This window comes from Fusarium musae, chromosome 6 (genome assembly GCF_019915245.1).
Source record: "Fusarium musae strain F31 chromosome 6, whole genome shotgun sequence".
Lineage (NCBI taxonomy): Eukaryota > Fungi > Ascomycota > Sordariomycetes > Hypocreales > Nectriaceae > Fusarium > Fusarium musae.
In genome coordinates this window covers 656,393-677,876 of record NC_058392.1, presented here as the reverse complement: position 1 = coordinate 677,876, position 21,484 = coordinate 656,393, and the positions used below count along the sequence as shown (strand labels likewise).

General features: G+C 47.0%; 10 protein-coding genes across 10 annotated transcripts; 2 read left to right on the top strand and 8 right to left on the bottom strand.

The window, feature by feature from the left end:
- Positions 1 to 583: 583 nt before the first annotated feature.
- On the bottom strand, positions 584 to 1,752 carry J7337_008089 (uncharacterized protein; the record flags this gene model as incomplete). Its single annotated transcript, XM_044825713.1, has 2 exons — positions 584 to 1,473; positions 1,524 to 1,752. 2 exons carry the CDS (start codon positions 1,750 to 1,752, stop codon positions 584 to 586), a joined length of 1,119 nt encoding a protein of 372 aa, XP_044678630.1.
- Positions 1,753 to 3,785: 2,033 nt separating this feature from the next.
- J7337_008088 (uncharacterized protein) lies at positions 3,786 to 4,335 on the bottom strand (the record flags this gene model as incomplete). The annotated part of the gene is made up of 2 exons (XM_044825712.1): positions 3,786 to 4,191; positions 4,247 to 4,335. The coding sequence occupies 2 exons, from the start codon at positions 4,333 to 4,335 to the stop codon at positions 3,786 to 3,788; spliced, it is 495 nt and encodes a 164-aa protein (XP_044678629.1).
- Positions 4,336 to 5,216: 881 nt separating this feature from the next.
- Positions 5,217 to 5,691, bottom strand: J7337_008087 (uncharacterized protein; the record flags this gene model as incomplete). Its single annotated transcript, XM_044825711.1, has 2 exons — positions 5,217 to 5,235; positions 5,267 to 5,691. 2 exons carry the CDS (start codon positions 5,689 to 5,691, stop codon positions 5,217 to 5,219), a joined length of 444 nt encoding a protein of 147 aa, XP_044678628.1.
- Positions 5,692 to 6,218: 527 nt separating this feature from the next.
- On the top strand, positions 6,219 to 7,409 carry J7337_008086 (uncharacterized protein; the record flags this gene model as incomplete). Its single annotated transcript, XM_044825710.1, has 1 exon — positions 6,219 to 7,409. The coding sequence occupies one exon, from the start codon at positions 6,219 to 6,221 to the stop codon at positions 7,407 to 7,409; it is 1,191 nt and encodes a 396-aa protein (XP_044678627.1).
- Positions 7,410 to 7,709: 300 nt separating this feature from the next.
- On the top strand, positions 7,710 to 8,399 carry J7337_008085 (uncharacterized protein; the record flags this gene model as incomplete). Its single annotated transcript, XM_044825709.1, has 1 exon — positions 7,710 to 8,399. One exon carries the CDS (start codon positions 7,710 to 7,712, stop codon positions 8,397 to 8,399), a length of 690 nt encoding a protein of 229 aa, XP_044678626.1.
- Positions 8,400 to 10,986: 2,587 nt separating this feature from the next.
- Positions 10,987 to 12,047, bottom strand: J7337_008084 (uncharacterized protein; the record flags this gene model as incomplete). The annotated part of the gene is made up of 2 exons (XM_044825708.1): positions 10,987 to 11,482; positions 11,587 to 12,047. The coding sequence occupies 2 exons, from the start codon at positions 12,045 to 12,047 to the stop codon at positions 10,987 to 10,989; spliced, it is 957 nt and encodes a 318-aa protein (XP_044678625.1).
- Positions 12,048 to 12,674: 627 nt separating this feature from the next.
- Positions 12,675 to 13,427, bottom strand: J7337_008083 (uncharacterized protein; the record flags this gene model as incomplete). The annotated part of the gene is made up of 2 exons (XM_044825707.1): positions 12,675 to 13,216; positions 13,277 to 13,427. 2 exons carry the CDS (start codon positions 13,425 to 13,427, stop codon positions 12,675 to 12,677), a joined length of 693 nt encoding a protein of 230 aa, XP_044678624.1.
- A 614-nt stretch (positions 13,428 to 14,041) lies between these two features.
- Positions 14,042 to 14,704, bottom strand: J7337_008082 (uncharacterized protein; the record flags this gene model as incomplete). Its single annotated transcript, XM_044825706.1, is given in 3 exon segments — positions 14,042 to 14,335; positions 14,455 to 14,492; positions 14,506 to 14,704. The coding sequence occupies 3 exon segments, from the start codon at positions 14,702 to 14,704 to the stop codon at positions 14,042 to 14,044; spliced, it is 531 nt and encodes a 176-aa protein (XP_044678623.1).
- A 2,553-nt stretch (positions 14,705 to 17,257) lies between these two features.
- Positions 17,258 to 18,392, bottom strand: J7337_008081 (uncharacterized protein; the record flags this gene model as incomplete). The annotated part of the gene is made up of 2 exons (XM_044825705.1): positions 17,258 to 17,824; positions 17,904 to 18,392. The coding sequence occupies 2 exons, from the start codon at positions 18,390 to 18,392 to the stop codon at positions 17,258 to 17,260; spliced, it is 1,056 nt and encodes a 351-aa protein (XP_044678622.1).
- A 1,857-nt stretch (positions 18,393 to 20,249) lies between these two features.
- J7337_008080 (uncharacterized protein) lies at positions 20,250 to 21,480 on the bottom strand (the record flags this gene model as incomplete). Its single annotated transcript, XM_044825704.1, has 3 exons — positions 20,250 to 20,707; positions 20,757 to 21,373; positions 21,428 to 21,480. The coding sequence occupies 3 exons, from the start codon at positions 21,478 to 21,480 to the stop codon at positions 20,250 to 20,252; spliced, it is 1,128 nt and encodes a 375-aa protein (XP_044678621.1).
- Positions 21,481 to 21,484: the final 4 nt, after the last annotated feature.

Sequence of the window (21,484 nt, the reverse complement as noted above, 5' to 3'; positions counted from 1 at the left end):
CTTGATCTTATAATATTGCTCGTAAATTGTGGCTATATTGACTTAATGTGCTTGTCTTCAGACTCTATACATGATGTGTGTTCTTCTTCACTAACTCCCGTATGAAATACAGTATCCCACCTCTCAACTTTGTTGTGATATAGCGGAATTTGATAAGCAGTCACTGTAGCCTTGAAACTATTTTAGGCACTCAAAAACCTTTTTATGGGACGCGGGACCTTCGATGCTGAAATTGTGCAATATTACACGAAAGCATTTAGCATGCTAACTTGAGAGAATTCCTAGACCTCTTATATAGACTCTGGCGTTGGGTCTCTGAAATGAAAACATTAATATTGGCTCAGCTGTTGATCCCTGCATGATCATCCCTACATGTTCGGGAAGCCAGTGGGTTCATGTTAGTAGGGTCGTGGCATATATTTCGGCATCTATAATCAATACGCGATGGAAACGATACAGAGCATACTGTAACTCTGACGTTGATTTCCACCTTTCTGAGTCTATCTCTCGTTTAAATAATACTACATGTTGAAAACTTTATCGCCTCTAAGTACATACTTTAAGTCTGCAAGCATCCTATATTTTAAAATCGAACGATATCCCTATCCTTCCATCCCTTCTTCGACAACAGTTCGGTGACGGTCGCTTCCATTGCTGGTGGTCCACAAAGAAGGACCATCTCTGCACTCCCTGGCGTTGGGGAACCGACCTCTGCTTCTAGGAGTTCTTGACCTAGTCGGCCTCTACAGCCAGACCATCCGTCACAGGGCTTACTGAGTGTGTATACGACCCGGAACCGTTTGTTCTCCCTTTCTAGGCTGTCCAGTTGGTCCTTGCACAGAATATCCTCCTCACAGCGGTTACCGCTCAGAAGAAGACACTCAGTGGAGTCGCTATCATCAGAAGCTATGGCCCTGAGAATCTGGATCATGGGAGTTATGCCCGACCCAGCAGAGATCATGATGAATCGTTTTGTATAGCACTCCCTGCCCGAGATGAGGCAGTTGCCCCGTCCGGCGTATTCAAAGTTGCCAATAGGTCCTTTGAGCTCAACCAACGAGCCCATTGAAGCAAGATCGATTGTCGTTGTCATCTTGCCGCACTTCTTTGCGTCTTTATCATTGTAAATCTTAACCACTAGATCGACCTCGCCGGATTCGCAACGCGCAGCAATGGGAGTATAGGGTCGAACGATCTGCTCGCCCGAAATTGGATTCTTAAGGCGTAGGAAGATGTGCTTTCCGACGGGCAAGCCAAATTCCTGGCTGTCGTGCTGCCATTTGAGAGTGAAAAGGCGCGTGTCATGTGAGAGCCGTTGCTTTTCATGCAGGACCACCTTCTTCCAAGCATCCCTCTGGAGGAACGGAGCACCGGCTTCTTGAGGCTCGGGAGGGATCATGTTGGACGGCTCCGTGGAGGGTGAAAGTCTACCGATATGGTATGCAGGCAGTAGCTTCTCGGCTTCGTCACTATCTATTGAATTCCGTTAGCTTCACAAGCTATAGTAATGATGATGGCCATACGTAGATCAAAAAAGTCCTCGGTAGCATCTGTTCCCGCTGCATCAAGCAGAATTGCATCGCCGCCCGGGTGCTGCGACAGGAAGCTAGAGATGTCATACACATTCTCTGCAATGGCGATCCAAACGCCTGTGTCAACGCTGCGATGATTCTCTAATTCGTTTATCGTGATCCTCCTTTCTGAAGAAATGATCGCTCCATCTTGATCGACAGCGGAGTTGAAGTCCCCCATATCGCTCTCAGCACGTGTGCTATTCGGCAATGTGAAAGTTGGTTTTCGGTGTTTCGATCACAGAAAAGATAAAGTGTGCGGGTTGAGCTCATAGGGAGAAAGAGTGCGTCCTCAGGGAGGTTAAATCACCGCATCATAGAGCAACTGGGAGGATGCCGGTTGACTCACAGTATGGACGAAATCCCATATGGAGTGACAGAGTCAGAAGCCATGAGGAAAAGAAAACCAAGATGAGTCAAGTCTTTCATGGTAATTGCCCCTTCTTTGATTTCATGATTACCTGAGAATGTTGTCAACTTTCGAGCGGCTCGTGTCCTATCAACTCAAGGCAGTCAAGGCGGCCTTCTAGAGAATTGGATGGCTCCCCTTACGTAAATCTGTTGCAGGATCGAGCATGGTGATGACCTCGTGGAGTAGGTATGCGAGTAAAAAAGAGCTAATTGTCATATGAAAGTAGTATCTCCGGAATGAGTCAGTATCACGGAGATGCTTAAGCTTGAGGGTCCGAGGTATTTTACATAATCCGTCGGCCTCCGCTTGATTCCAAATAGCATATTCCGCATTCCTTCATGCTACCCACTCTAGTCATACCAGCATGAATTGCCATATGATACATCTTTTGAAACGTATTTCTTAATCTTGATGGCATTTGCCCATATTGTGCCACCGGCCCGGTGAAGCCAATGCTCCCAGAGATGTGGGTCTCATACGGGGTCAGTAATTTTTATTTACTTATTTCTCCCGCCTACTAACTAAATTAAGTAGAAAATAGCGAAGTGGCTTCTATTGAACAACCATTGATCCATGAACCCGTGATGACATAGAGCGGAAAGTCGAAACCTACCGGCTCAATAACACGGAAATGTCATTCTAAATCCCTCGGGCTTGCCATGGTCTGATTCAATCACTTCTGCCAGTCAAAGTTACTCATGCTAAGGTAATGCGCCAGGTCTTTTACATTAATCGCCATAATATTCTTATCATTCTGAGACTTTCGCACAGCAAGCATAAGTCTCTTGTGAAGCACATATTACATCCCCTGACACGATATTGATATGAAGGCAGATAGACCTGTTTTTGCCTGCTATACTTATTTGGTTCTATGAGGAATTGCACCGCGCATCGAGGAGAAGAAGGCTGCTGTTACTAGGAGGATTTCAACACAGTAAACCTCTTCTCTCGATGTTGATAGAGGGATATTTATGGACTAGTTATTTAAATCACAAGCGGCAAGCCGCCACAATCCTTTCGTAGTTAAAATACTCAGTTATCAAGAACTCGAAACATAGGAATACCCTTTCTTTTAGGACTTATGCCATCAGCATAGTAGTTCTAGACCTTGAGGTTTTCAGAAGACGTTCTTCGTCGAAATACAAGGCCAAATATATTGCCATCACTTTAGTGCTCCAAAATGCTTTTATTACTCATTTTCAACGCTGCCTTTATCTGTTTCACCCTCAAGGTCCTGCTTGCCGCCAAGTCACAGACGCCAGACTAGAAATAGTGTCTGTGCCCTGAGTATCTCTACCACCCGGAATTGCCATCCAATGGTGAGTCGACCATTTCGTATATCAAAGTACCACCTAAAAGCTCGTCGTTCATATCCTCAGTATAGGCTTGGTGAGCCTCAAGCCGTGCACGGACGTTAGGCAACTCTGGCTTCCGCTCAAGGCATTTATAAAAGGCATCCGCCGCGTCTGAATGCTGACTATTACAGCTGTCGTACTAGAGATAGTGTTAGGAGACATATCGCCAGCTCAAGAGAGCGAAGGACGCACCAAAACGCCGAGATTGTACCAAGGCTCCCAGATATGGGCATTCAGCTCAACAGCTCTAGTCAGGGCATCGAGGCAATCTCGACTTTGACCGATATTAAAGTATAGAATGCCAAGTGTGATCCAGAACGAGGGACAGCAGCTCTCGAGAGATATCGCGGTTTGAAGACATTCGTAAGCCCTTTCGTAGTCTTTTGCCATCATACACGCTCGACTCAACAGATACCAATTCTCGGGGATTGAACTGTCTGCAGCATCTTAGAAGCTAGGTCGATTAAAGATCTTCTGGGCCACTATACCTAGTTTGACGGAAGTCTCGAGATGTTCCCTGGCATCTTCGACTGGGTTCTCGTAATGTGTTCCTTCTACAGGTGAAAGGGCTGCAAGGCCCGAAAATGCGTGTGCGACTGCAGGGTTTAGCTTGGGGTCATAGCAGCCCTTGCCATTTGATAATGGATGCATTGGGTGAAGAAACTTGACCCTGCGAAACGTCTCTATCTTTTCATCCATGTCTATTGGTGGCAGCTCGGTACCAAAATTTCTCTTGGTTCCAGTAAGACTTGCGAATCGTTCAACTGGGTCGTGCGAGTAAGGGGCCTCGTTGTATAAGTCGACAACACGTGTTTTCACAAACTCTGTCTTGGTACTTCGGGAACAGACATTACTATCCAGATGTAAAGTCAGCCTAAAACCTATTTGCAGTCGGATATATAACTCACCAAACCCGTCCACTTCCAAACTCGAGAACTTGATCGACAAGTGTTCCGTTACAGTTTGGATCCAGGCATCTCTCGACCCAGTAATTCATTTTCAAAATAACAGCCTGCTCGAGATGAAAACCTGGTTTAATCAAGGTTTCCCATGTTTCTTGATTCACCTCTTTGCCAGTTTTTGCTTGTGCCACCGTAAAGAGGTTATTTGTAATGTATCTTGCTCCGGGTCTCTCGTTGGGATACACCACGAACTGGAGGATCTCCTTAAACGACTGTGACTCTTAGGAGTTATTTCCTGTTGAATGGAACGAGAGCACCTACTTCCCAAGTTCTACAAGCCTGTAGCGGCAGCGCCCAACTCTCCCCGTGTACATCGTCTAGCCGAACGATGTCAAGCGTGAGATGAAGTGGTATAGCTTCGATGGCGCTAATTATGTGTTTTAGCTGCACACGAATATCTAGCAGCATACGCCTAGTCATTTGTCAGTGGCATAGCATGGCTATCCAGTAAGGTGAAGGTACGTGTTTTTGCTAATTGCCTCTAGCATTTCTCTGGAACACCTCGCAAGACTGTCAATGTGTTAGTTGATGGACCTTGTTCATTGTTGGGGATATGCACAAGAAGAATAGCCGCTTGATATCTTGCATCAATTGATACAAAGTGTTAGCATGGCGAGTGATGAGAGTAGTCTGATGACTGACAACAGCTGTACTCTGTTCACTCTTCAACGTCATATGATGCATATTTCGCTCCATAGCCTTCAAGCTTTCGTTTATTTCGTTTGTCTGCTTTGTATGCACTTCTGCTTGCATACCTGTACTCACTGCCAGATTATCGATTGCGCTTTGCGTTCTAGAGGTAATGCTTAAGATGTTCGACGCGTGGCCAGCCATGGCATTCGCGTGTTTCTCGATCATCAGGGACTGGGTAGCCCCTACTGCATGTGATTGCAATGCAAGACGCCTGATGCTGGTCCTATACATGCTTCAGCCATCTGGTACGTTTCGATTTGGCGAGAGGCTCACTGTTGCTGCACACTGAGCAGGACACTTAGAGCAGCCATCTGAGACATGACAGTCTTTCTTAGTTCCTGGACATCATCTAGACCGACCATAGACCAGTGAAGTCTTGTACCGACGCTCCTTAGGCTCCTTGTGGTTTTGAAATGGCCTAGACTGCTTTCTTTGCTTCTCATCTTGTCAGCCATGGACTGTAACGGTTGAGCACAGTAGATGACGATGGCTCTGATCTGCTCTAAAGTTTCGCGCTCCGCAACAGACTCTGGCTCTAGGGACAGGGCACGTTTCAGGGTACCCCGCAGTAGATCTAGCTCGGCACGGAGTTGCTGGAAATGCATTGGGGCGTCCTTATAATTTCGCAGCTCGATGGCAATACGCTCGAAGAGGCCTAGCACGGCGATAACGTCGCCAACACCGTATCCGAACGACATCTTTGTGAGTAGCAGTTTAAGAATTATTTGAGTCGAGGAAGCTCTTGGGACGAGAGGAATCAATCAATGATTATATGTTGCACGGCTGGCTACATCCTCGTTATTTGAAACTTGCGTAACAAGACCTACGACATGTACTACAATTGGGCCGAGATGTATGCCAAGAGATTAGTTGCCATCGATGGATTAAAGTGAAGCGAACAAGAGTCTGGAATGTAAGTTGAGAGAAAAGCGGGATCTCTATGTTGCAGTCGAAATTGTAGCAGCGCAATACACCTACATCCTCTCCCCAATGTAATGTTTATCGTGGTCTTGCATCTATAACGCCTGTTTATACTGACTAACGCAATGGTTGGCGCTAGCTGATCTATTTAAAGCTTTGGCACGAGCTTCCCAGTCAGATGAGTCAAACGGCGTGGCTGAGCAAGCATGACCAACACACTATTAAATAGAGCGGGATCCTCTGTAAGCAGAATGGACCTTGCACAATAAATTATTGCAGAAACAGAAGCTGTCGAAGATTGGCCATGGAGGAATTCGAAGGTATCACTGACCAGCTAAAGGCTCTCTTTGCGCAGCATTTCCAAGTCGTCGCAACCCACTCTCAACGGCAAGACCAGTGGTACAAGAGGTCTTATCAGTCCTTCGCAGCAGAACATGGCAATCGTGAGCCACTTATTCTTGTGCCACGAGAATCCCGAGAAGAATGGGTTCCCCCCGTCCGCCGTTTCGCCAAAACGCTGGCTGCTAAAGTCATAGCCGCAGGCGAAGCTCAGACTTCTCAACCGAGAGATGTCGCCTCAGACACGAAGCTCTTCTCAGACAAAGTTCTCGATGCGATTCATACAGTACCTCTCAGTCGAGCTGTTAGAGGGAAAGATCAGCTGCGACCAGTTGCGATGCAGATTACGCGTTGGACATCAACAAACTCTTATGTATTCAGCGGCACCGAACGGACCACGGGCATCAAAGGGCTTATCGCATGTGGAGAAGTGGATGTACTGCTGCGATTGGCAACGCTGCCACAGACACATCCACCGAAAGAGCGTGATATAGATCCTTCGCGGTGGAGACACCTGAACAGAGACTGGCAGGAGGTTATCGATGCTATCCTCTCCATTATGTGGTTCCTCGGAGCTATAGATTCCTTCTCTGAAGACTTCGTCTCGGAAGATGGTTACAAGTACTGGGTACTCGTAGCATTCAACAGCTACCTTTCGCGCTTCCAACCATATATCCAGGCCCACGATGACAAGATACTAAAGACGACCGAGGTAATCCAGAAAGAGATATACCAGTGCATCGAGGCGTTGGTTGCGGCTCAAGTATTTTCATTAGAAGCTGGTTTCGATCCTATCCAGTGGGAAGACCGCATCATGGACGGCTTCCTCTACATACTGGGGTTTGAGGCTTGGAATAGAAGCAGAGAAGGAGCAGGCTATCTCAACTGTGATCTGAATGTCACCAAGACTGCAAAGTCTCTTCGCAGTGTCAGCCATGGGGAGGAGGGTGGCGATGTAGAAGAGGCTGCACAAAGCAAGAGGGTTACTCCAAAGTATAAGGACCCTCTCAAACTGAGGGAGCCAAAGAAGGAGATGGTCTCTGAGTCAAGTGAAGGTGAGCAAGAGGAAATTGAGAAGCTTGCTGCTCTGGAGGCCATGGAGAACGAATATGGACGAAAAAGAAGCGCGAAGTACTTGCCTAAACATAAGCATTGATTCATAGGTTGGCGTATGCATGATATGTATGGCTCGTAATCGATGAGGGAAACAATTAGGCGTCTTCTGCCGAGCTTCGGCAATCGATTTGAAGTGACCGATCGTATACTTTGAACCGGCAAGATTACTTGGCAGATTTCCACTACAATCCATGATATGTCAAGTACGCCCTTAACAAGCGGGGTCTTGATCCTTCGCTATGCAATAAATCTTTCGGTCCTATTACCACCAAATCAACATTCCCTCTCTTCATTCCCCAACATCCGGTAACAACCACATTATCACAATAAACTCGTCAAGATGAGCCTCTCCGCTGATGCTGACTGGCAACCCAAAGCCATAGCCTTTGATCTCCTCACTGGCCTCTTAAACTCATGGGATCTATGGGACGCATCAACCCCATCCAAAACCCACCAAGACGGCGGCCGCTGGCGTCAGCGCTATCTAGAAATAACTTTTGGCGCTGGCTCCTACAAGCCCTATGAAGACCTCGTCAGACAAGCCGCCGCTGAGGTCGGTCTTCCGCCATCAGCACCTGAAGCGCTCCTCAAGAATTGGTCCAGCATCAAAGCGTGGGATGAAGTCCCCTCTGTGCTCCAAGCTTTAAAATCGCAGGGCTATAAACTTGGCGTCATTACCAATTGTTCCAAGCATTCGGGATACATCGCTATTTACGGTGTCGAAGAGCAGGCTAGTGCTGGGTATGAAACGCCGTTTACTTTTGACGCTGCTGTCACAGCTGAGGAGAGTGGGTTTTACAAACCTGTTAGGGAAGCATATCACGCTATCCTCCCTATGCTAGGGGTAGATGCTGAGGATATTCTTTTCGTTGCTGGAAGTGCAGGGGATGTTGAAGGTGCGACGGAAGCTGATATGAGGGTTGTTTGGCACAATAAGATTGGGTTGACGAAGAAGGGAAATGCAGTTCCATTGAGGGAAAGCAGGACATTGGATGATGCTCTGAAAGGGTATTTTAAGGAGCGCGGGTAGTAACTACTTACATAGATCCAAGCTTTCTCACACAGAGTTGATAAATAACCGCTGTCTTCTGGCCTAGAGCTCCACAGACCGTAATCTATTTAGACTGCTAGGTTAAGCATATTTCTTCCTTCTTAGTTTAGGTCACTTTCATCTTTGGAGCCATATCTTCGAGTTATCTCTTAGTTGATTCGATTGATACAATTTTAGTCAGATTAGCCACTGCGCTTGTCCACTCCGAGGGCCCTGATCTGTATTGAAAGTTGCAACTGAACAGAAGGTGACATGTCGAAATTAGCCAATGCCTGACAAGAAGTTCTCGCTTACCCAGACGCTTACAGGACTTTTTGTCTCCAAGAAACGGTCGGACTTTTTTCAATTTTCAGTTGCCGCGTCAATTGAAGATGCCAATGCCTTCTCGACAAGGCTCATAAACATAGCTATTTTGGTCTTCTCGGTCACCCCGCTATCATCGAAGGCCTTTAACTACTACTGTGAAGAGTTTACTAGAAATTCACGGTTTGAACTTCAGTAGCCCCTCTTGCTTCCACCTTGGGTGTAGGAATAGAGATCCTTTAACTTGGTGACTGTCCTGCAATCCTTCTGAAGTCCTTGTTGGCCCTATCCCAACGGCCCTGGGAATAAAGCATCTCCGCGGAGGGAGCCCTCTGTTCGTTCAGACTTGGCACTTTCCCCATTCGAAGCAACGGGTTAATTAATGGCCCGCCCCTGGTAACTCTGTGGCTTTAGAGTGGCACAAACCTTGCATAAGTCAGCATAAGGATATCTGGCAATTTTGCCTTTAGGTTATGCTATCATATATCACAAACTCGAAAAACGATGGACTTCAGTAATGCGATTACAGGCGAAGATAAAATATCTACCAAGTGATTATCACTTAACCGGGGTCGTTAACTAACATGCAATTAGCTTGCTCGTCTTTCTATTTTGCCTTAGTGGCCAGACTCAAGCTTCAGATAATAGTAAATTTCGAATTACCATTTATTAATATTGCTGTGGCTCATTACAGATACGACTGACTAGATATGGGCTCAGATTCAGAGCTCCCAAGACAGTTGCTTTACGGGCTAAAATACACACAAGACTTATCCCCGTTAGAAGATGTACAACGCCCACGCCATCATGAACCCAACGAGACTTGAATCCGTCTGTTCTATGTCTTAGTCTACAGTTCTCTCTTTACACAGCCTCACCAAAAGGGTACAACTCACCTGTGAAAGTATCTGCCCCACGTTCTTAGACGACTCCGCTGCTTGCCCGGAAGACGTCTCGGTCGACATAGATGCCTGGGTCTGGGTCGCACTACTGATTCCTTGCGATGACGCCGTGGCAACCGACTCTGATGTAGTTACGGAGGCATCAGCTTGGTTAGGTGCACGCAGGGCAGACCCAAGACAGGACGCCGGCTCGCTCTCTGTCGCGCAGCAGGCATTGAGAGCTTTTTGTCCAAGGCCGGTGCATTCTTTGCAAATCACGGAGGCGCAGGAAGAAATAGTCGGAGCGCAGGTCTGGATAAATGCATTGCACTCGTAAAATCGAGTTTCTTTAAAGCCGATGTCTTCGCTGAGCTCCGGTCCTAGGTTGGGAACGGGGAGATCCGCTGCGACCAGAGCTGCACAGAATAGGATAAAAGCAATCATTGTAGGTAGGTTTGGAAGATGAGGAAGTAGTTGGGGGACTGCACGTCAGAGGGCAGATGTGCCTCTATATAAGGCGAAGCCCGGTCAGCCTTGACCTCACTATTGGGAGTTGGCTTTACATCCCATGTCTTGGGTTCCCTTCTCTGCTCAATCTGCCCTACCTTGTGGCTTGGGACGAGCCTGTTTGGGACTCAATAACAGACCGGAAGGCTGGGAGTGACAATATCGATCCTATCGATTGGACCCTCAGCCATACTGACGGCATGCCTTATCCGAGCCAGCAGGGGGGAATAAATGCTTGCTCTTTCGATTGGATTCTCAGCCGCGCTAACAGTGGTGTGGCTTGGAGCTGGGACGTGAAGGCTGATTGACGGCACGTTTCATCCGAGACGACCCCTCTGATAGGCTACTGAGCCATGACCTTTCCAATGTATCTCAGGCCTCAGACACAGCTAATATCCTCCTCACAGGAGCATCATGGCTCTCTTGGTCGACTTTCGCGACCTGGAGTAAAACTTGGAAGACCTTGAAGATCGATTGTGACGTGTGAGAAACTTTTACTTTTCCATAGACCAGTTGAGTGTTTCCGTGTACCCAAACTACCAGTATCAAGGTATGATGCTTAACAAGGTTCAATTAGTTACCGCGGAAGCAATTGGGTAAATTTTATCTCTAATATCGTGATTGCACCTGATCGTAAACAGTATCTGGCGCGGGCACTGTTCGTGGTGACTCAAAATACAACAGTCAAACAAGTATTCTTCTGTCATATGCCAGCAGGTGTTACCTCCATCATCACCAGATTTGAGAATAAGGAAGAAGCAGTTCTACTGACCGGCATATGAAAAGAATAAAACACACCAAAGAGACTACTTTGATTTAAAGATTTATTAAAGACGACTGATAAGATATGGAATCAGTAGTCTAGGAGAGGAGAACTACCATGGATTATCGCTGGTTCCCGCGTATCGGTATCCTTCATTCCGCGCAAGCGAACTGCGGATCTGCACAAGAGCAGTAGTACTCCCGCCGTAAGGAGCGCCATCCAATCCATAAATAGTACCGTCAATACCCACGCCCATGAGCTTGTGAACCAACTGCACTTGATCCACCACCGCCGTCCAACCGAATACCTTTCCGAATTTACCGCTAGCAACCTCCTGGCGCAGCTGAGTACATGTGAGATGTGCATCTCCCGACTCTGTGCAATTGCCAAATCCATTTTTGAGGTCCATCCAGCCATATGAAGCTACACGCTTCTGGATACTGGAAGGTCCCTTGTTATTGAAAAACTGCTGCAAAGGAGATGATCTACCATCTACATTCAGAGCCTCGTTAGCAGTGAGGCCGGATTGTAGAAGCTGGTATGCGTTGCCATTCCCGTTTCCGTAAAACCCATACAGGATGTGAACACCTTGAGGCTCTAGGATCTGTCTAGCCAGGTCCCTAAGCGCCGCGATTGAACAACCCCATTCTGCCGGTTTTCCAGGATCGCAGGCGTCGGGGTTCTTCAAGTCAAGCCAGACAAAGTAATGGACTTGCCAGCCTTGCGATGGGCAGCGATGTTATCGAACATTTCTTTCGCGCTATTGCCATTCTTGCTTGGTCCATCGTGCGAGGCCCACCAACCATCTTTGCCTTCTGAGAATAAATCCATCTCTATGGCATTGGCACCGTCTTTTACAGCGCGTTGAACAGCGCCCATGTTGTTACATCGATGAGCGATGGCATAGAACGGCTTCTTGATGGCTCTGGTACCCAGTTCTGGCAGGATGTTTTCGAAGTCGTCAGTGGCAGCGTGTCCTACAGTGAGACTGCCTTCATGCCCAGGAATGACAAGAGGGCTCGCCAAAGTTCTTGTGACAGCAACGACAGACAAGCTTGATAGGAGATAACGTAGGCTTCGCATCTCAGGACAAGCGTTTTGTGTTGGTTTACCGGATGTGGCTTGAGGCAACTGGTTCGCTAATCCCCGCCCGATGCCTAATCCCGTTTTCATTCTTCAAAAGAGCCATTTCAGCCCCTCACCCCGTCATTCTTACATTCTATCATCTCCTCCATAGGCTTTACGTATTTATATACAACTTAAGCACATTCATTTGATATCGGCCTTGCCCAATAAGATCTTCTACGTATTTATGATGCTACTCCCCATTCTAATAATCTGCTGACATTTTCAGTCAAGTCCACTATGAGCCTCACGGACGAAACTTCACCTGTCGAACAGCTCTTCCTCGACCGCTCGATCCACGACGTCCTGACAAAGAAATGGCCCACAGTTGAGCCATGGGCTACTATGTATGTCGATGCGATTCGAGAGCAAAGGTAAGGCGATGCTGTGTGGGCACGATATCACATAGAAGGAAACGTTGAAAATGGTATCATCATCAGTCCATCGCCGAGCGATAACATGCCAGTTCTGGACAGTATCAGAGAAGATGCAGTGGAAGCGAAGATGAACGAGCCTGGATTCTATGCAAAGGCTCTGCAGTTTTACGCTAAGACTAGTCCCTCGGATGGACATCCTGAAGTTATTAAGATTATCTTTGAAGCTGATAATTGATCAAAGGACTGAAAACTCTTGGAACTGCGTAATAGTTGGCGACTAAGCCCCTGTGATCTCAAGTTATCCAGGACTATTTGATACATATCCAGAATCAGACTGTTTTGTAGCCTCGACAGCACCATCCTCCCCCGACTTCAATAGATCTTCAACCAACCCGCCACTATCAAACGAGGATTGTAGTTCTCCAAAGATGGAAGATGGATCAATAGAGTCAAAGTCGAAAGTATCTAGCCACGATCCACCTCCTCCCTCAAAAGGTAGATTAGCACCTTCAACGCTAGGCAGTTCTGAAATAGGAAGCTGGGGTCCTTCAGCTGGTGCAGGCATATCGTTGTCAGCTTCAGGGTGTTGAGCTGGGCTGCTCAGGAGCCGGATTTGCCTCAGTTCTTGGAAGGCCTGCTCCAATAGAGTCTTCACCCAGTCGCCGGCTCTTCGCCTCAGGTTCTCCTCCACAATGTTTATGTCTCGGTCTAGCTCTCTCCCCAAAGCTTGTCGGAGACGCTGCGGCACTTCCCTCAGTATGTACTGTTCGCAATGTGCCAGATAGACCGATTCAGGATGGCATTCATCCTCCTTCTGTGACGCTTGGCTGTAGTCATAGACTAGAAGTGGTTAGCGCTATCAGGATTGAGGTCGCCTCTTGTTGCGCCAGGCCAACTTACATGGAGACGGGATATCATCATTCAGCACGTGCGGGAACAGAATATTGAAAATTCGCCTCCACTTCTCCGTCTCCGAAAGCTTTTGGTTAGCTCGCTTTCGTGATCTAAGGCTTCTTTCCTGTACTGCGTCAAAACCCTCAACATACTCCATTTCCCGCAAAGGGCATGGCTCATCGGTTCTCTGGTGGTCCACAACGCCTTGTTCGTCCGCGAAGGGCTTCCAGCAGCGTGCGCAACGATATTGGGGCTGCCTATGGCGTCGATAAAGATGCTCCCTGCCTAGATGTTAGAGCCAACTGATACAAAAGAGTGACTTGCTGATAAGTACTTTACTCGATGCACATCATTCCAGCCAGGTCCTGGGCAGGTTCTCCAGTCTTTATACTTGGCTGGATTGTACTTAAAGTACGGACAAGCGTACTTTAGATCCTCATGCCCTTGTATGGGTATACCGCTCCCCCCCGGGACTTCTCCATTTCCACCCTTATCCTCGTTGTCTGTGTCGTGATCATCTCTGTCCGCTGCCTTTCTCTTTTTGTTATCACAATTGTTAGAGTTAAACGACCCGGTGCGAAGATGTGAGTCCAATAGTGCTTGTGATGTCCCAGATGAGCTGTTTGAGTTGCCACCGGCGTTCTTACGCCACATGTCCAATTTTGAACCCAACCACTGCATTACCATAAAGACAATGCTGTCAACAATCTGTCTCTTCCGATTATCGACGTAATGATCCGTGGTGGAAGAGCTAGTATCGCTGTCAGGCGTTTAAGAGGATTCTCTGTCATCCAGTTCTTCTGTAGTAGCATGCAATTGTCCAGGTTTCAGAGGCGGTAGTGTGTTAAGATACCGATAAGAATCATTAATGTTTTCCGTTTTGGTCATTGCCTTAAGTGATTGGATTTCATCTCGACACAGACCTTGGCCTTCCCGGCTTTGAGCCAGAATTGGTATGCCATCCGACTTGCATATACCAGAATCATCGTCAATCAAATCAAAGCGAGGTTTATGTGTCTTTTGATCTGAGGCCTTGGTCGAGTCTTCCCTCCTTATCTCCTCTGGCTTTGAATTTTCTTTTTCTTTTTTATTTCGTACTCTGTGGCATATCTGTCGATGTCTCTATGAATAACTTGGTGTTATGCAGATGTTATTGTCGTAGTATTAGGGCTACCTTAACTTACTCTCATATTGTACGACCGATTGGAGCTGTAATGGCAATCTGGACAATATACCTTTTTTGCCGAGGGAGGTTTTGGTGGCAAGCAGATTTCTGGAGTCGCGAATGATGAGAAGCTGTTGGAACTCGGTATACCACTTGAGGACGAGCATGAGGAAAATACCCATAATATTTCCTCGGGAGTTAGGTAAGAACTCGCTTGTTGTGGCGCGGAGCTCGTCGGGATGCAATCTGCCACTTCGTGTTTTGAGCATTTCGTGGCTTCACCAACTAAGTCGAGAGGTGATGTGTATATGGGCAGGTGTCCAGGATCTTCATCTGGCTCTGAAGGACTTGGAAGGGACGCCATAGTGGCTTGTAGGTGAGCCTGTTTTAATCAAGTGGATAGAAGAGCAGTGAAGTCGGTGAACTGATTGTCATACCTACAAATGCGGGGCATTGCTTGTATTTGAACCCATGGAATGGATAGCTGGATCGGGTACTACGCACGGTTGCACATAGCTAGGTAGCCAGTGATAAGCCAGACAGACCACAACAATGCGGCTGAGAAAGACCTCTCTTCGGTTTACGCATTTGCGCATGACTGGATTCAGTCAGCACTAACGCGATAACCGCCTTTAATACACTTTCTACAACTTAAGCGTCAAATTAAAATAATATTCTAGGTTTCGGACATTTATATTAAGTGTGTTTAGTCACTTGCTTATAAATTTATTTCCATATAACACTTTAGTATTTGTTACCTACAGAGGGCTGGCTACAGTGGTCTTGATTTACTACACTAACGGTGGTCTTTTGCGTTGACCTGACATTGACATTGATACTGATTCCAAACATCCTATATATAAATTAATATTGGTAAAGACTGGTTCGCTATACCATTCCTTACACCAAGACCGTCTATCTGCAGATTAATTCTCCATATAACCCCAGATTCTTTCAACGGACACTATCCCTAAAATCCCGGTTGGCTGAGAAACGAAACCAAGATCTGAAATGCCTCGGCGTCTTGGACCCACAATCCTTCACTGGTGTATGTTGGTCAGGCACGGATATAAATACTGACCTTGACTTCACTTCGACACACTCGCCAAGCTACCCCTCCTAATCTCTAACCTCCAACGTCATCTTTCATAAATCCATGAGTTGCCTTCAATTACTAAAGCCTCGCCATGCCGCAAGACGACCTCCCCAAAACCACGACCCAGCCAAACAATCCTGAACCTAAAAATGAACGCGCCGTCTCACTGGTCGATCGCTTCACATGGGGCAACTTCACCTGCACGCAGTCCACAGGCGGTGTGGCCCTGATGCTATCAAAGAGCCCGTATTCATTTCGCGGGCTGCGTGCCATTGGCGTCGTGGTCTTTATTCTCAACCTCGTTCTGTTTGTTCTGTTCTGCACGGCTATGGTGTGTCGGTTTGTTCGGAGACCGGCTAGTTTGCTCAAATCCGTAACGAAACCGCCTGAGGCGTACTTTACTGGCTCGCTATGGCTTTCGATGGCGACGATTATCATGGGGATACAGAGTTTTGGTGTTCCTCACGCTGGGACCTGGCTCGTCGATACCGTTCGGGTTCTGTTTTGGATATATGGTGCTATTACGCTGACGTATAACGTTATTATTTTTGTGGTCATGTTTTCTCTGGCACCTTTTGCACCGGGGAGTATGAGCTCACCCATGTTTCTTATGATTTACAACGCTATGCTCACTGGAACTGTCGCGTCAGTAATCGCAGCTGATCAACCTCCATCAGTGCGAATACCCATCATCGTTGCCGGTATTGCTTTCGAGGGTCTTGGCTGGATTCTTTGTCTCCTTTTTCTTCCTCACTTTGTCGGCAACCTCCTTGTCAACGGTCTCGGCCCAGTCAATCTCAGACCAGGTCTTTTTATCTCCGTGGGTTCTGCAGGCTATACCATCATAGCCCTCATCGGCTGCGCAAAAGCAATCCCGGACGGGCACGGATACTTCTCCAAGCATCCCACCGCAGCAGAGACACTCAACATCATGGCGTTGTGGGTAGGAATATTTCTCTGGCTGTTCACCTTTTGGCTTTTCGCAATTGCCGCGGTTGCGCACGTGCCCATTTTGGCTTCAAAATTCCGAGGGGGTAAGTCACGGCAGCAGATGAGTTTTGCGCTTCCTTGGTGGGCGATTGTCTTTCCGAATGTTGGGTTCACGATCGCTACGGTGTATATCGGGGAAGAACTAGAGTCCAGCGCCATATCATGGGTTGCTACTGTTATGACTGTCTTGGTGTTTGTAGCGTGGTTGATGGACATGTATTTGCATATGAAGTCAATATTTCAGAAGCGCATTATGTAGATGATTGCAGGAAATAGAGCGTGGAACGCAAGTGAAGCGCGTAACTGGCATTTTCTATCTAACTCGATCATACTGTTTATAGCGAAGTCTGAGATTTTATACGGAAGCGTTTCCTGAATCCAATGATAAACTTGAGATATGTTCGATTCACAAAGATGCCGTTTTTCTACTTAAGATAAGGACATTAATTGCTAAATATGACAAGTAAAAAGGACTGTGCTTTGCCCCGCCACCTTAAAGACCTCGCTGTATATATCCGTCAATATCTCAGAGTCAAAGGATTGCCAACTATATTGAAACTATTAAAGGAGCGACTATACATGTTTCAATTTACCAAAGAGAATGACAGAGTACGATAGCTGTGCAGAAGACATTAAACAATTCCTGTTTGATAGTTCTCGATTTGTTGAAAATTGAGAAACCATCGCGTTTCCACCCATCCTGCAATACACTCAGCTCTATCAGGTCATAGCCCATCTATCCCTTGAGCTCATAGGCGATATCAACACACTTGGGGTGCAGCTCAATGTTGCGCTGGCTCCACCACGGGTTCTTCGCCGCAATCGAGATCAAATCTCGTCCCTCCACATCAGAGTGAATACCCAGGTAATACGCCACGTAGACAGTGAACAAGTGCCCGTAGAAGAACTTCTTGAAGAAGTTGTCCTGGTTGAGATCAATGTTGATGAACTCAATGTTCTTGTTCTGAGGGACGTCCTTGCTGCCGAACAAACCCTCGTGAGTCTTGACCTTGTCCTTGGTGTATTGGTCTGCGTTGGAGTCAAGGAACGTGATGATGGCTTGCTTCTCGGATGGGTTGGAGTAAGCCGCGACTTCAGTGTGCGAGAACTCGTGCAGGAGGTTGCGGTGTGTAGGAACCATGGCGATTTCGTTGAAGAACATAGTCGTCTGCTTCAGAAGCGTGACGTACCAGTCAGCGGTACTTAGCAGTGCAATACGACTGTTCTTCAACCTCTCAGCGATAGCCTGGGCCTTCTTGAGCGTAGCGTCGTTGAACTCAGTCTTCAAGAAGTTGACTGAGTCCTGAAGCTCTTTGTGATAGGAAAGGTGTGAGCTTGAGCTTGTGGAAGAGATCCAGGAAGATGGAGAAGAACTGCTGGACGCGGTAAAGAGGGTACTCGCGATCAGCATGACGGAGCTTGTACAAGATGATAGAGGTATTATGCTCCTCACATAAATGCTGAATCTTGCCACCGCCAGAAAGAACAATCAAGTTCTTGTTCCCCGTCATCTCCCGCATAGTCTCAAAGAACAAACACGGCTCAACAGACCACCCACTGTAGCAGACAATAATAGACAGCGTGGTGGGATCCTTCGTGACATTGCGGTCAACGAACCTGTCAAGATCATAGTCGTTGATGACCTGAATATGAAGGGGAATCTTCTCGTTGAGGAAGAAGCTCTTGACGATGTCGGATACGACAGAGGAGCAGCCCATGCCGTAAAAGACGAGACGCTTGAATTGGCCGGACTCGATCCTCTGGCGGAGATCGGTGTTGAGTTTGGAGAGGTCGTATTCATGGCCCCAGAGGATACTCTCGAAAAGAGGGTTGCCAAGCATGGGCTGGAGAAGTTCAAGACGGGGCTGCATTTTGATGGTTTGGTTCTGGGACTTGGTTAGAAGAGATTCGAGTTAAGCTTAGAATTGTTAAATTGTGGGGTAAACTCTGGGGAAGAGATCGGCATTAGTTATTATTCAGTTTGGAGAAATCATACGATGAATTGCGACGATGTTCCAAAGCCGATCATTTTCAAAACAGATCTGTAGTTAAAAACTATCCCACTGGGAAAAGACTGAGAGCACCCTACAGGAACTCGCGGTGATGCCAATACCCTCAACGTAGGCAGGATCAATTTCTGCAAGGATGTCTTGACAGCGCTGACGGAACTGCCAATACCGATATCCCTCAGAAGTATATCAAAGATGTTGGCTTCAAGTACAACCGTGCCGGTGAAGCTCAGACCCTATACAAAGGATGGGCTTGTAATGAGTACGAGGTTAGCCACTTCCCTTCACTTGCTCTCCTGGTTCCATTTAAAATTATGGGACACCTACTAAAACTCAAAAAGGTGCGCTAGAAATCCAGTCTCTCTAACTATAGAACGACTCGGCGCAATGGAGGAAAATTCATATTTCTCATCCATGATCTGTAGGGTGCAGATAGCACCCAGGGCAAAGGATTCCCGTACCCTGGAGATGGAGGAAACTGGAAGAATTGGAATGCTTTCCTGGATCAAGTGTTTTCTGATATTTTTGAAAAACAAGATGACAGCTGGATTGATAATTGATGTTTGGAATAAGCCTGATCTGGATTTGTTTTGGGATGCTCTTCAAACCCAGTATCTCAATATATGGAAACGCACCTATGACAGAAGTATCTGGTGGAACACCAGTACTCTATATTAACTTGTCATACGAAGGAGTTGCTTGGTATACAAATCACCGGCCCTTCGACAACAACACCTCCTGCAGTGGATAGCGAGTGGTACAACAACTACCTCAAGTTTATTGTCAAGACCAATGCCATCCCGGATTTCTATTCTTAGCATCTTCTTGCTACGGATCGTAATCTACGAGAGTCGAAAGCACAATTCGATACTTTACGCAAGAAGTACAAGCTACCAGAGCGACTAATTAACATCAACGAGTATGCTTCATTGGACGGCGAACAAAACCCAGCAGGCGCGTATTTTACACTTCTCAGTTCGAAAGACACAATGCTCACGGTCTTCGTGCCAACTGGGCATCTCAGGGGCAGCTACACGACTTTCTGGCTAATCTCCTACTCAAGAATAGCAGCAGAGATTATTCTCCAGCAGGCGAATGGCACATCTACTGTGGCACGCAGAGCAGGGTCACATAAGAAGGGTTAAAAGAGCCTTGATTTCTATCATATATTGGGGGGGCTGCAGAGCTCCTTTGTACCTTATGGAGCGTTGTATCCTTGTTCAGGAAGCTAGCACGATCAGTGCTACCCTTACTTTTAACATCTACCAATACTACAACTAGGCCATGAAGGGCATCCGAGTTGGGACATCTCCGTCTAATGATGAGCTCTTCAAGAACGACCAAGTGAGTTTGGAGAATTTGGACTTGCAGCAAATGCGCTTGGTTTGGAGATTGACTAATTTTCTTCAGGTCATGTTTTTCGTCGCCGCAGGTGATAGAACCCAAGCCTTCGCAATCAAATTTGAGGTTTAGGAGGATCGAAATGCTGGATTGTACTGGTATCGCTTGGATGAGGTTGCAAATCTTTTCCTATACAATCGCTTCGCGCCTAGCTTCTTTGGCTATGGAGATTAGCTTCGTGGCCAAGGACAAATGGAATAGTACTTTCAAATATTCTTACTACTTAGGCCAATAACATTGACCGAAGCTCCGCAAAGGCTCCCGAGCCATTTCCATAGTTATCACAAATCATACGAGCTCCCACCAAGATCCCCAATTCTACAGCTTGGATCGAGGGCTAGACTGCGACTCCAGTATCTTGCTCGCAAGTTCAGCCACCTCACTTGCGACGCCCCAAGATAATTCAAAGCCTCGTCCCCCAGCGCCATAGGCATGAACCACATGCTTGACACCCCATGTAGTATCTTTAGCTTCAGTCTCGACTCTCATGCCGCCCTCACGAGCTGGTCTTCGACCAACAACATCCTTGATCACCTTTATCGTCTCAGGTCTTTGGTTTTTATCGCATGCTTGTGGTATGATTGACTGAGAAGCTTTTAACAACTGACTGCGTGTTTCCTGTGATGCTTCGAGCTGCCAGTTTCCCACTTCTTTGGTACCGCCAATAACTGTTCCTCCATGGAAAGAACGAGGAATTATGAAACTCCATGTACCGTCTTTCTTTTGAGTTGTGATTGTTTTGTCGGCGGCGGTGAGGTTGGTTAGCACTGTCTGGCCTGGTTCTTGTCAGTTATGATCATTTATAGTAATGAAATCTTATCGTACCTCTGATGGGGAAGCACTTTTTATCCCCAAAGCCCATTCCACTTGCATTCACTACTAATCTGACATTCGGTGCCAGGATAAAAGCCTCCCATTCACTCTTCATATCCCTCTGTAGTGTCTTTCCGCCCTGAACAATAAACTTGCGCAGCAAGCTAGCAGTGTACAACGGCGCATGAATACAATACGTCTCATACTCGAATCCCAACTTTACACCTTCAGGTAGTTCATACGCTTCATATTTCCGATATCCGGGCAGTCCAGTCTCGTTGGCGAAACTCTGGGCATCTTGCTTCAAGTACTCAGGTGACGGATCCTCAAGGTACTCAATACCCGGAAGGCGTCTTATCCCAACCCAAGGTTCAACCTGCATATGTTTGTCAAGCTCAGCGATAGTGTGTTTCACCCACTTGGCTTCGCGACGCAACTGTGATGTTGATGCGGGGATGGGTCGGATATGAGCGCCAGCCCACATTGAAGCATAGTCTGCAGAGTGAGTTGTTGGAGCACCGGGTACTGAAGTTGGCCATTCTTTGGCGACAAGAAGAACTGATGTTGATGGTGAGTTGGCGGTTAGCTGTTGGATTTTGAGGGCGCTGGTAAGACCGATGATGCCAGCACTGAGATGCTATGGTTAGCCGGGTTGTAGGTAGGGATTGATGGCAAGAGCATACCCGATTACCACAATTGTAGTCTCATTAGCCTCAGAGGAGCCAGGGACTAACATTTTT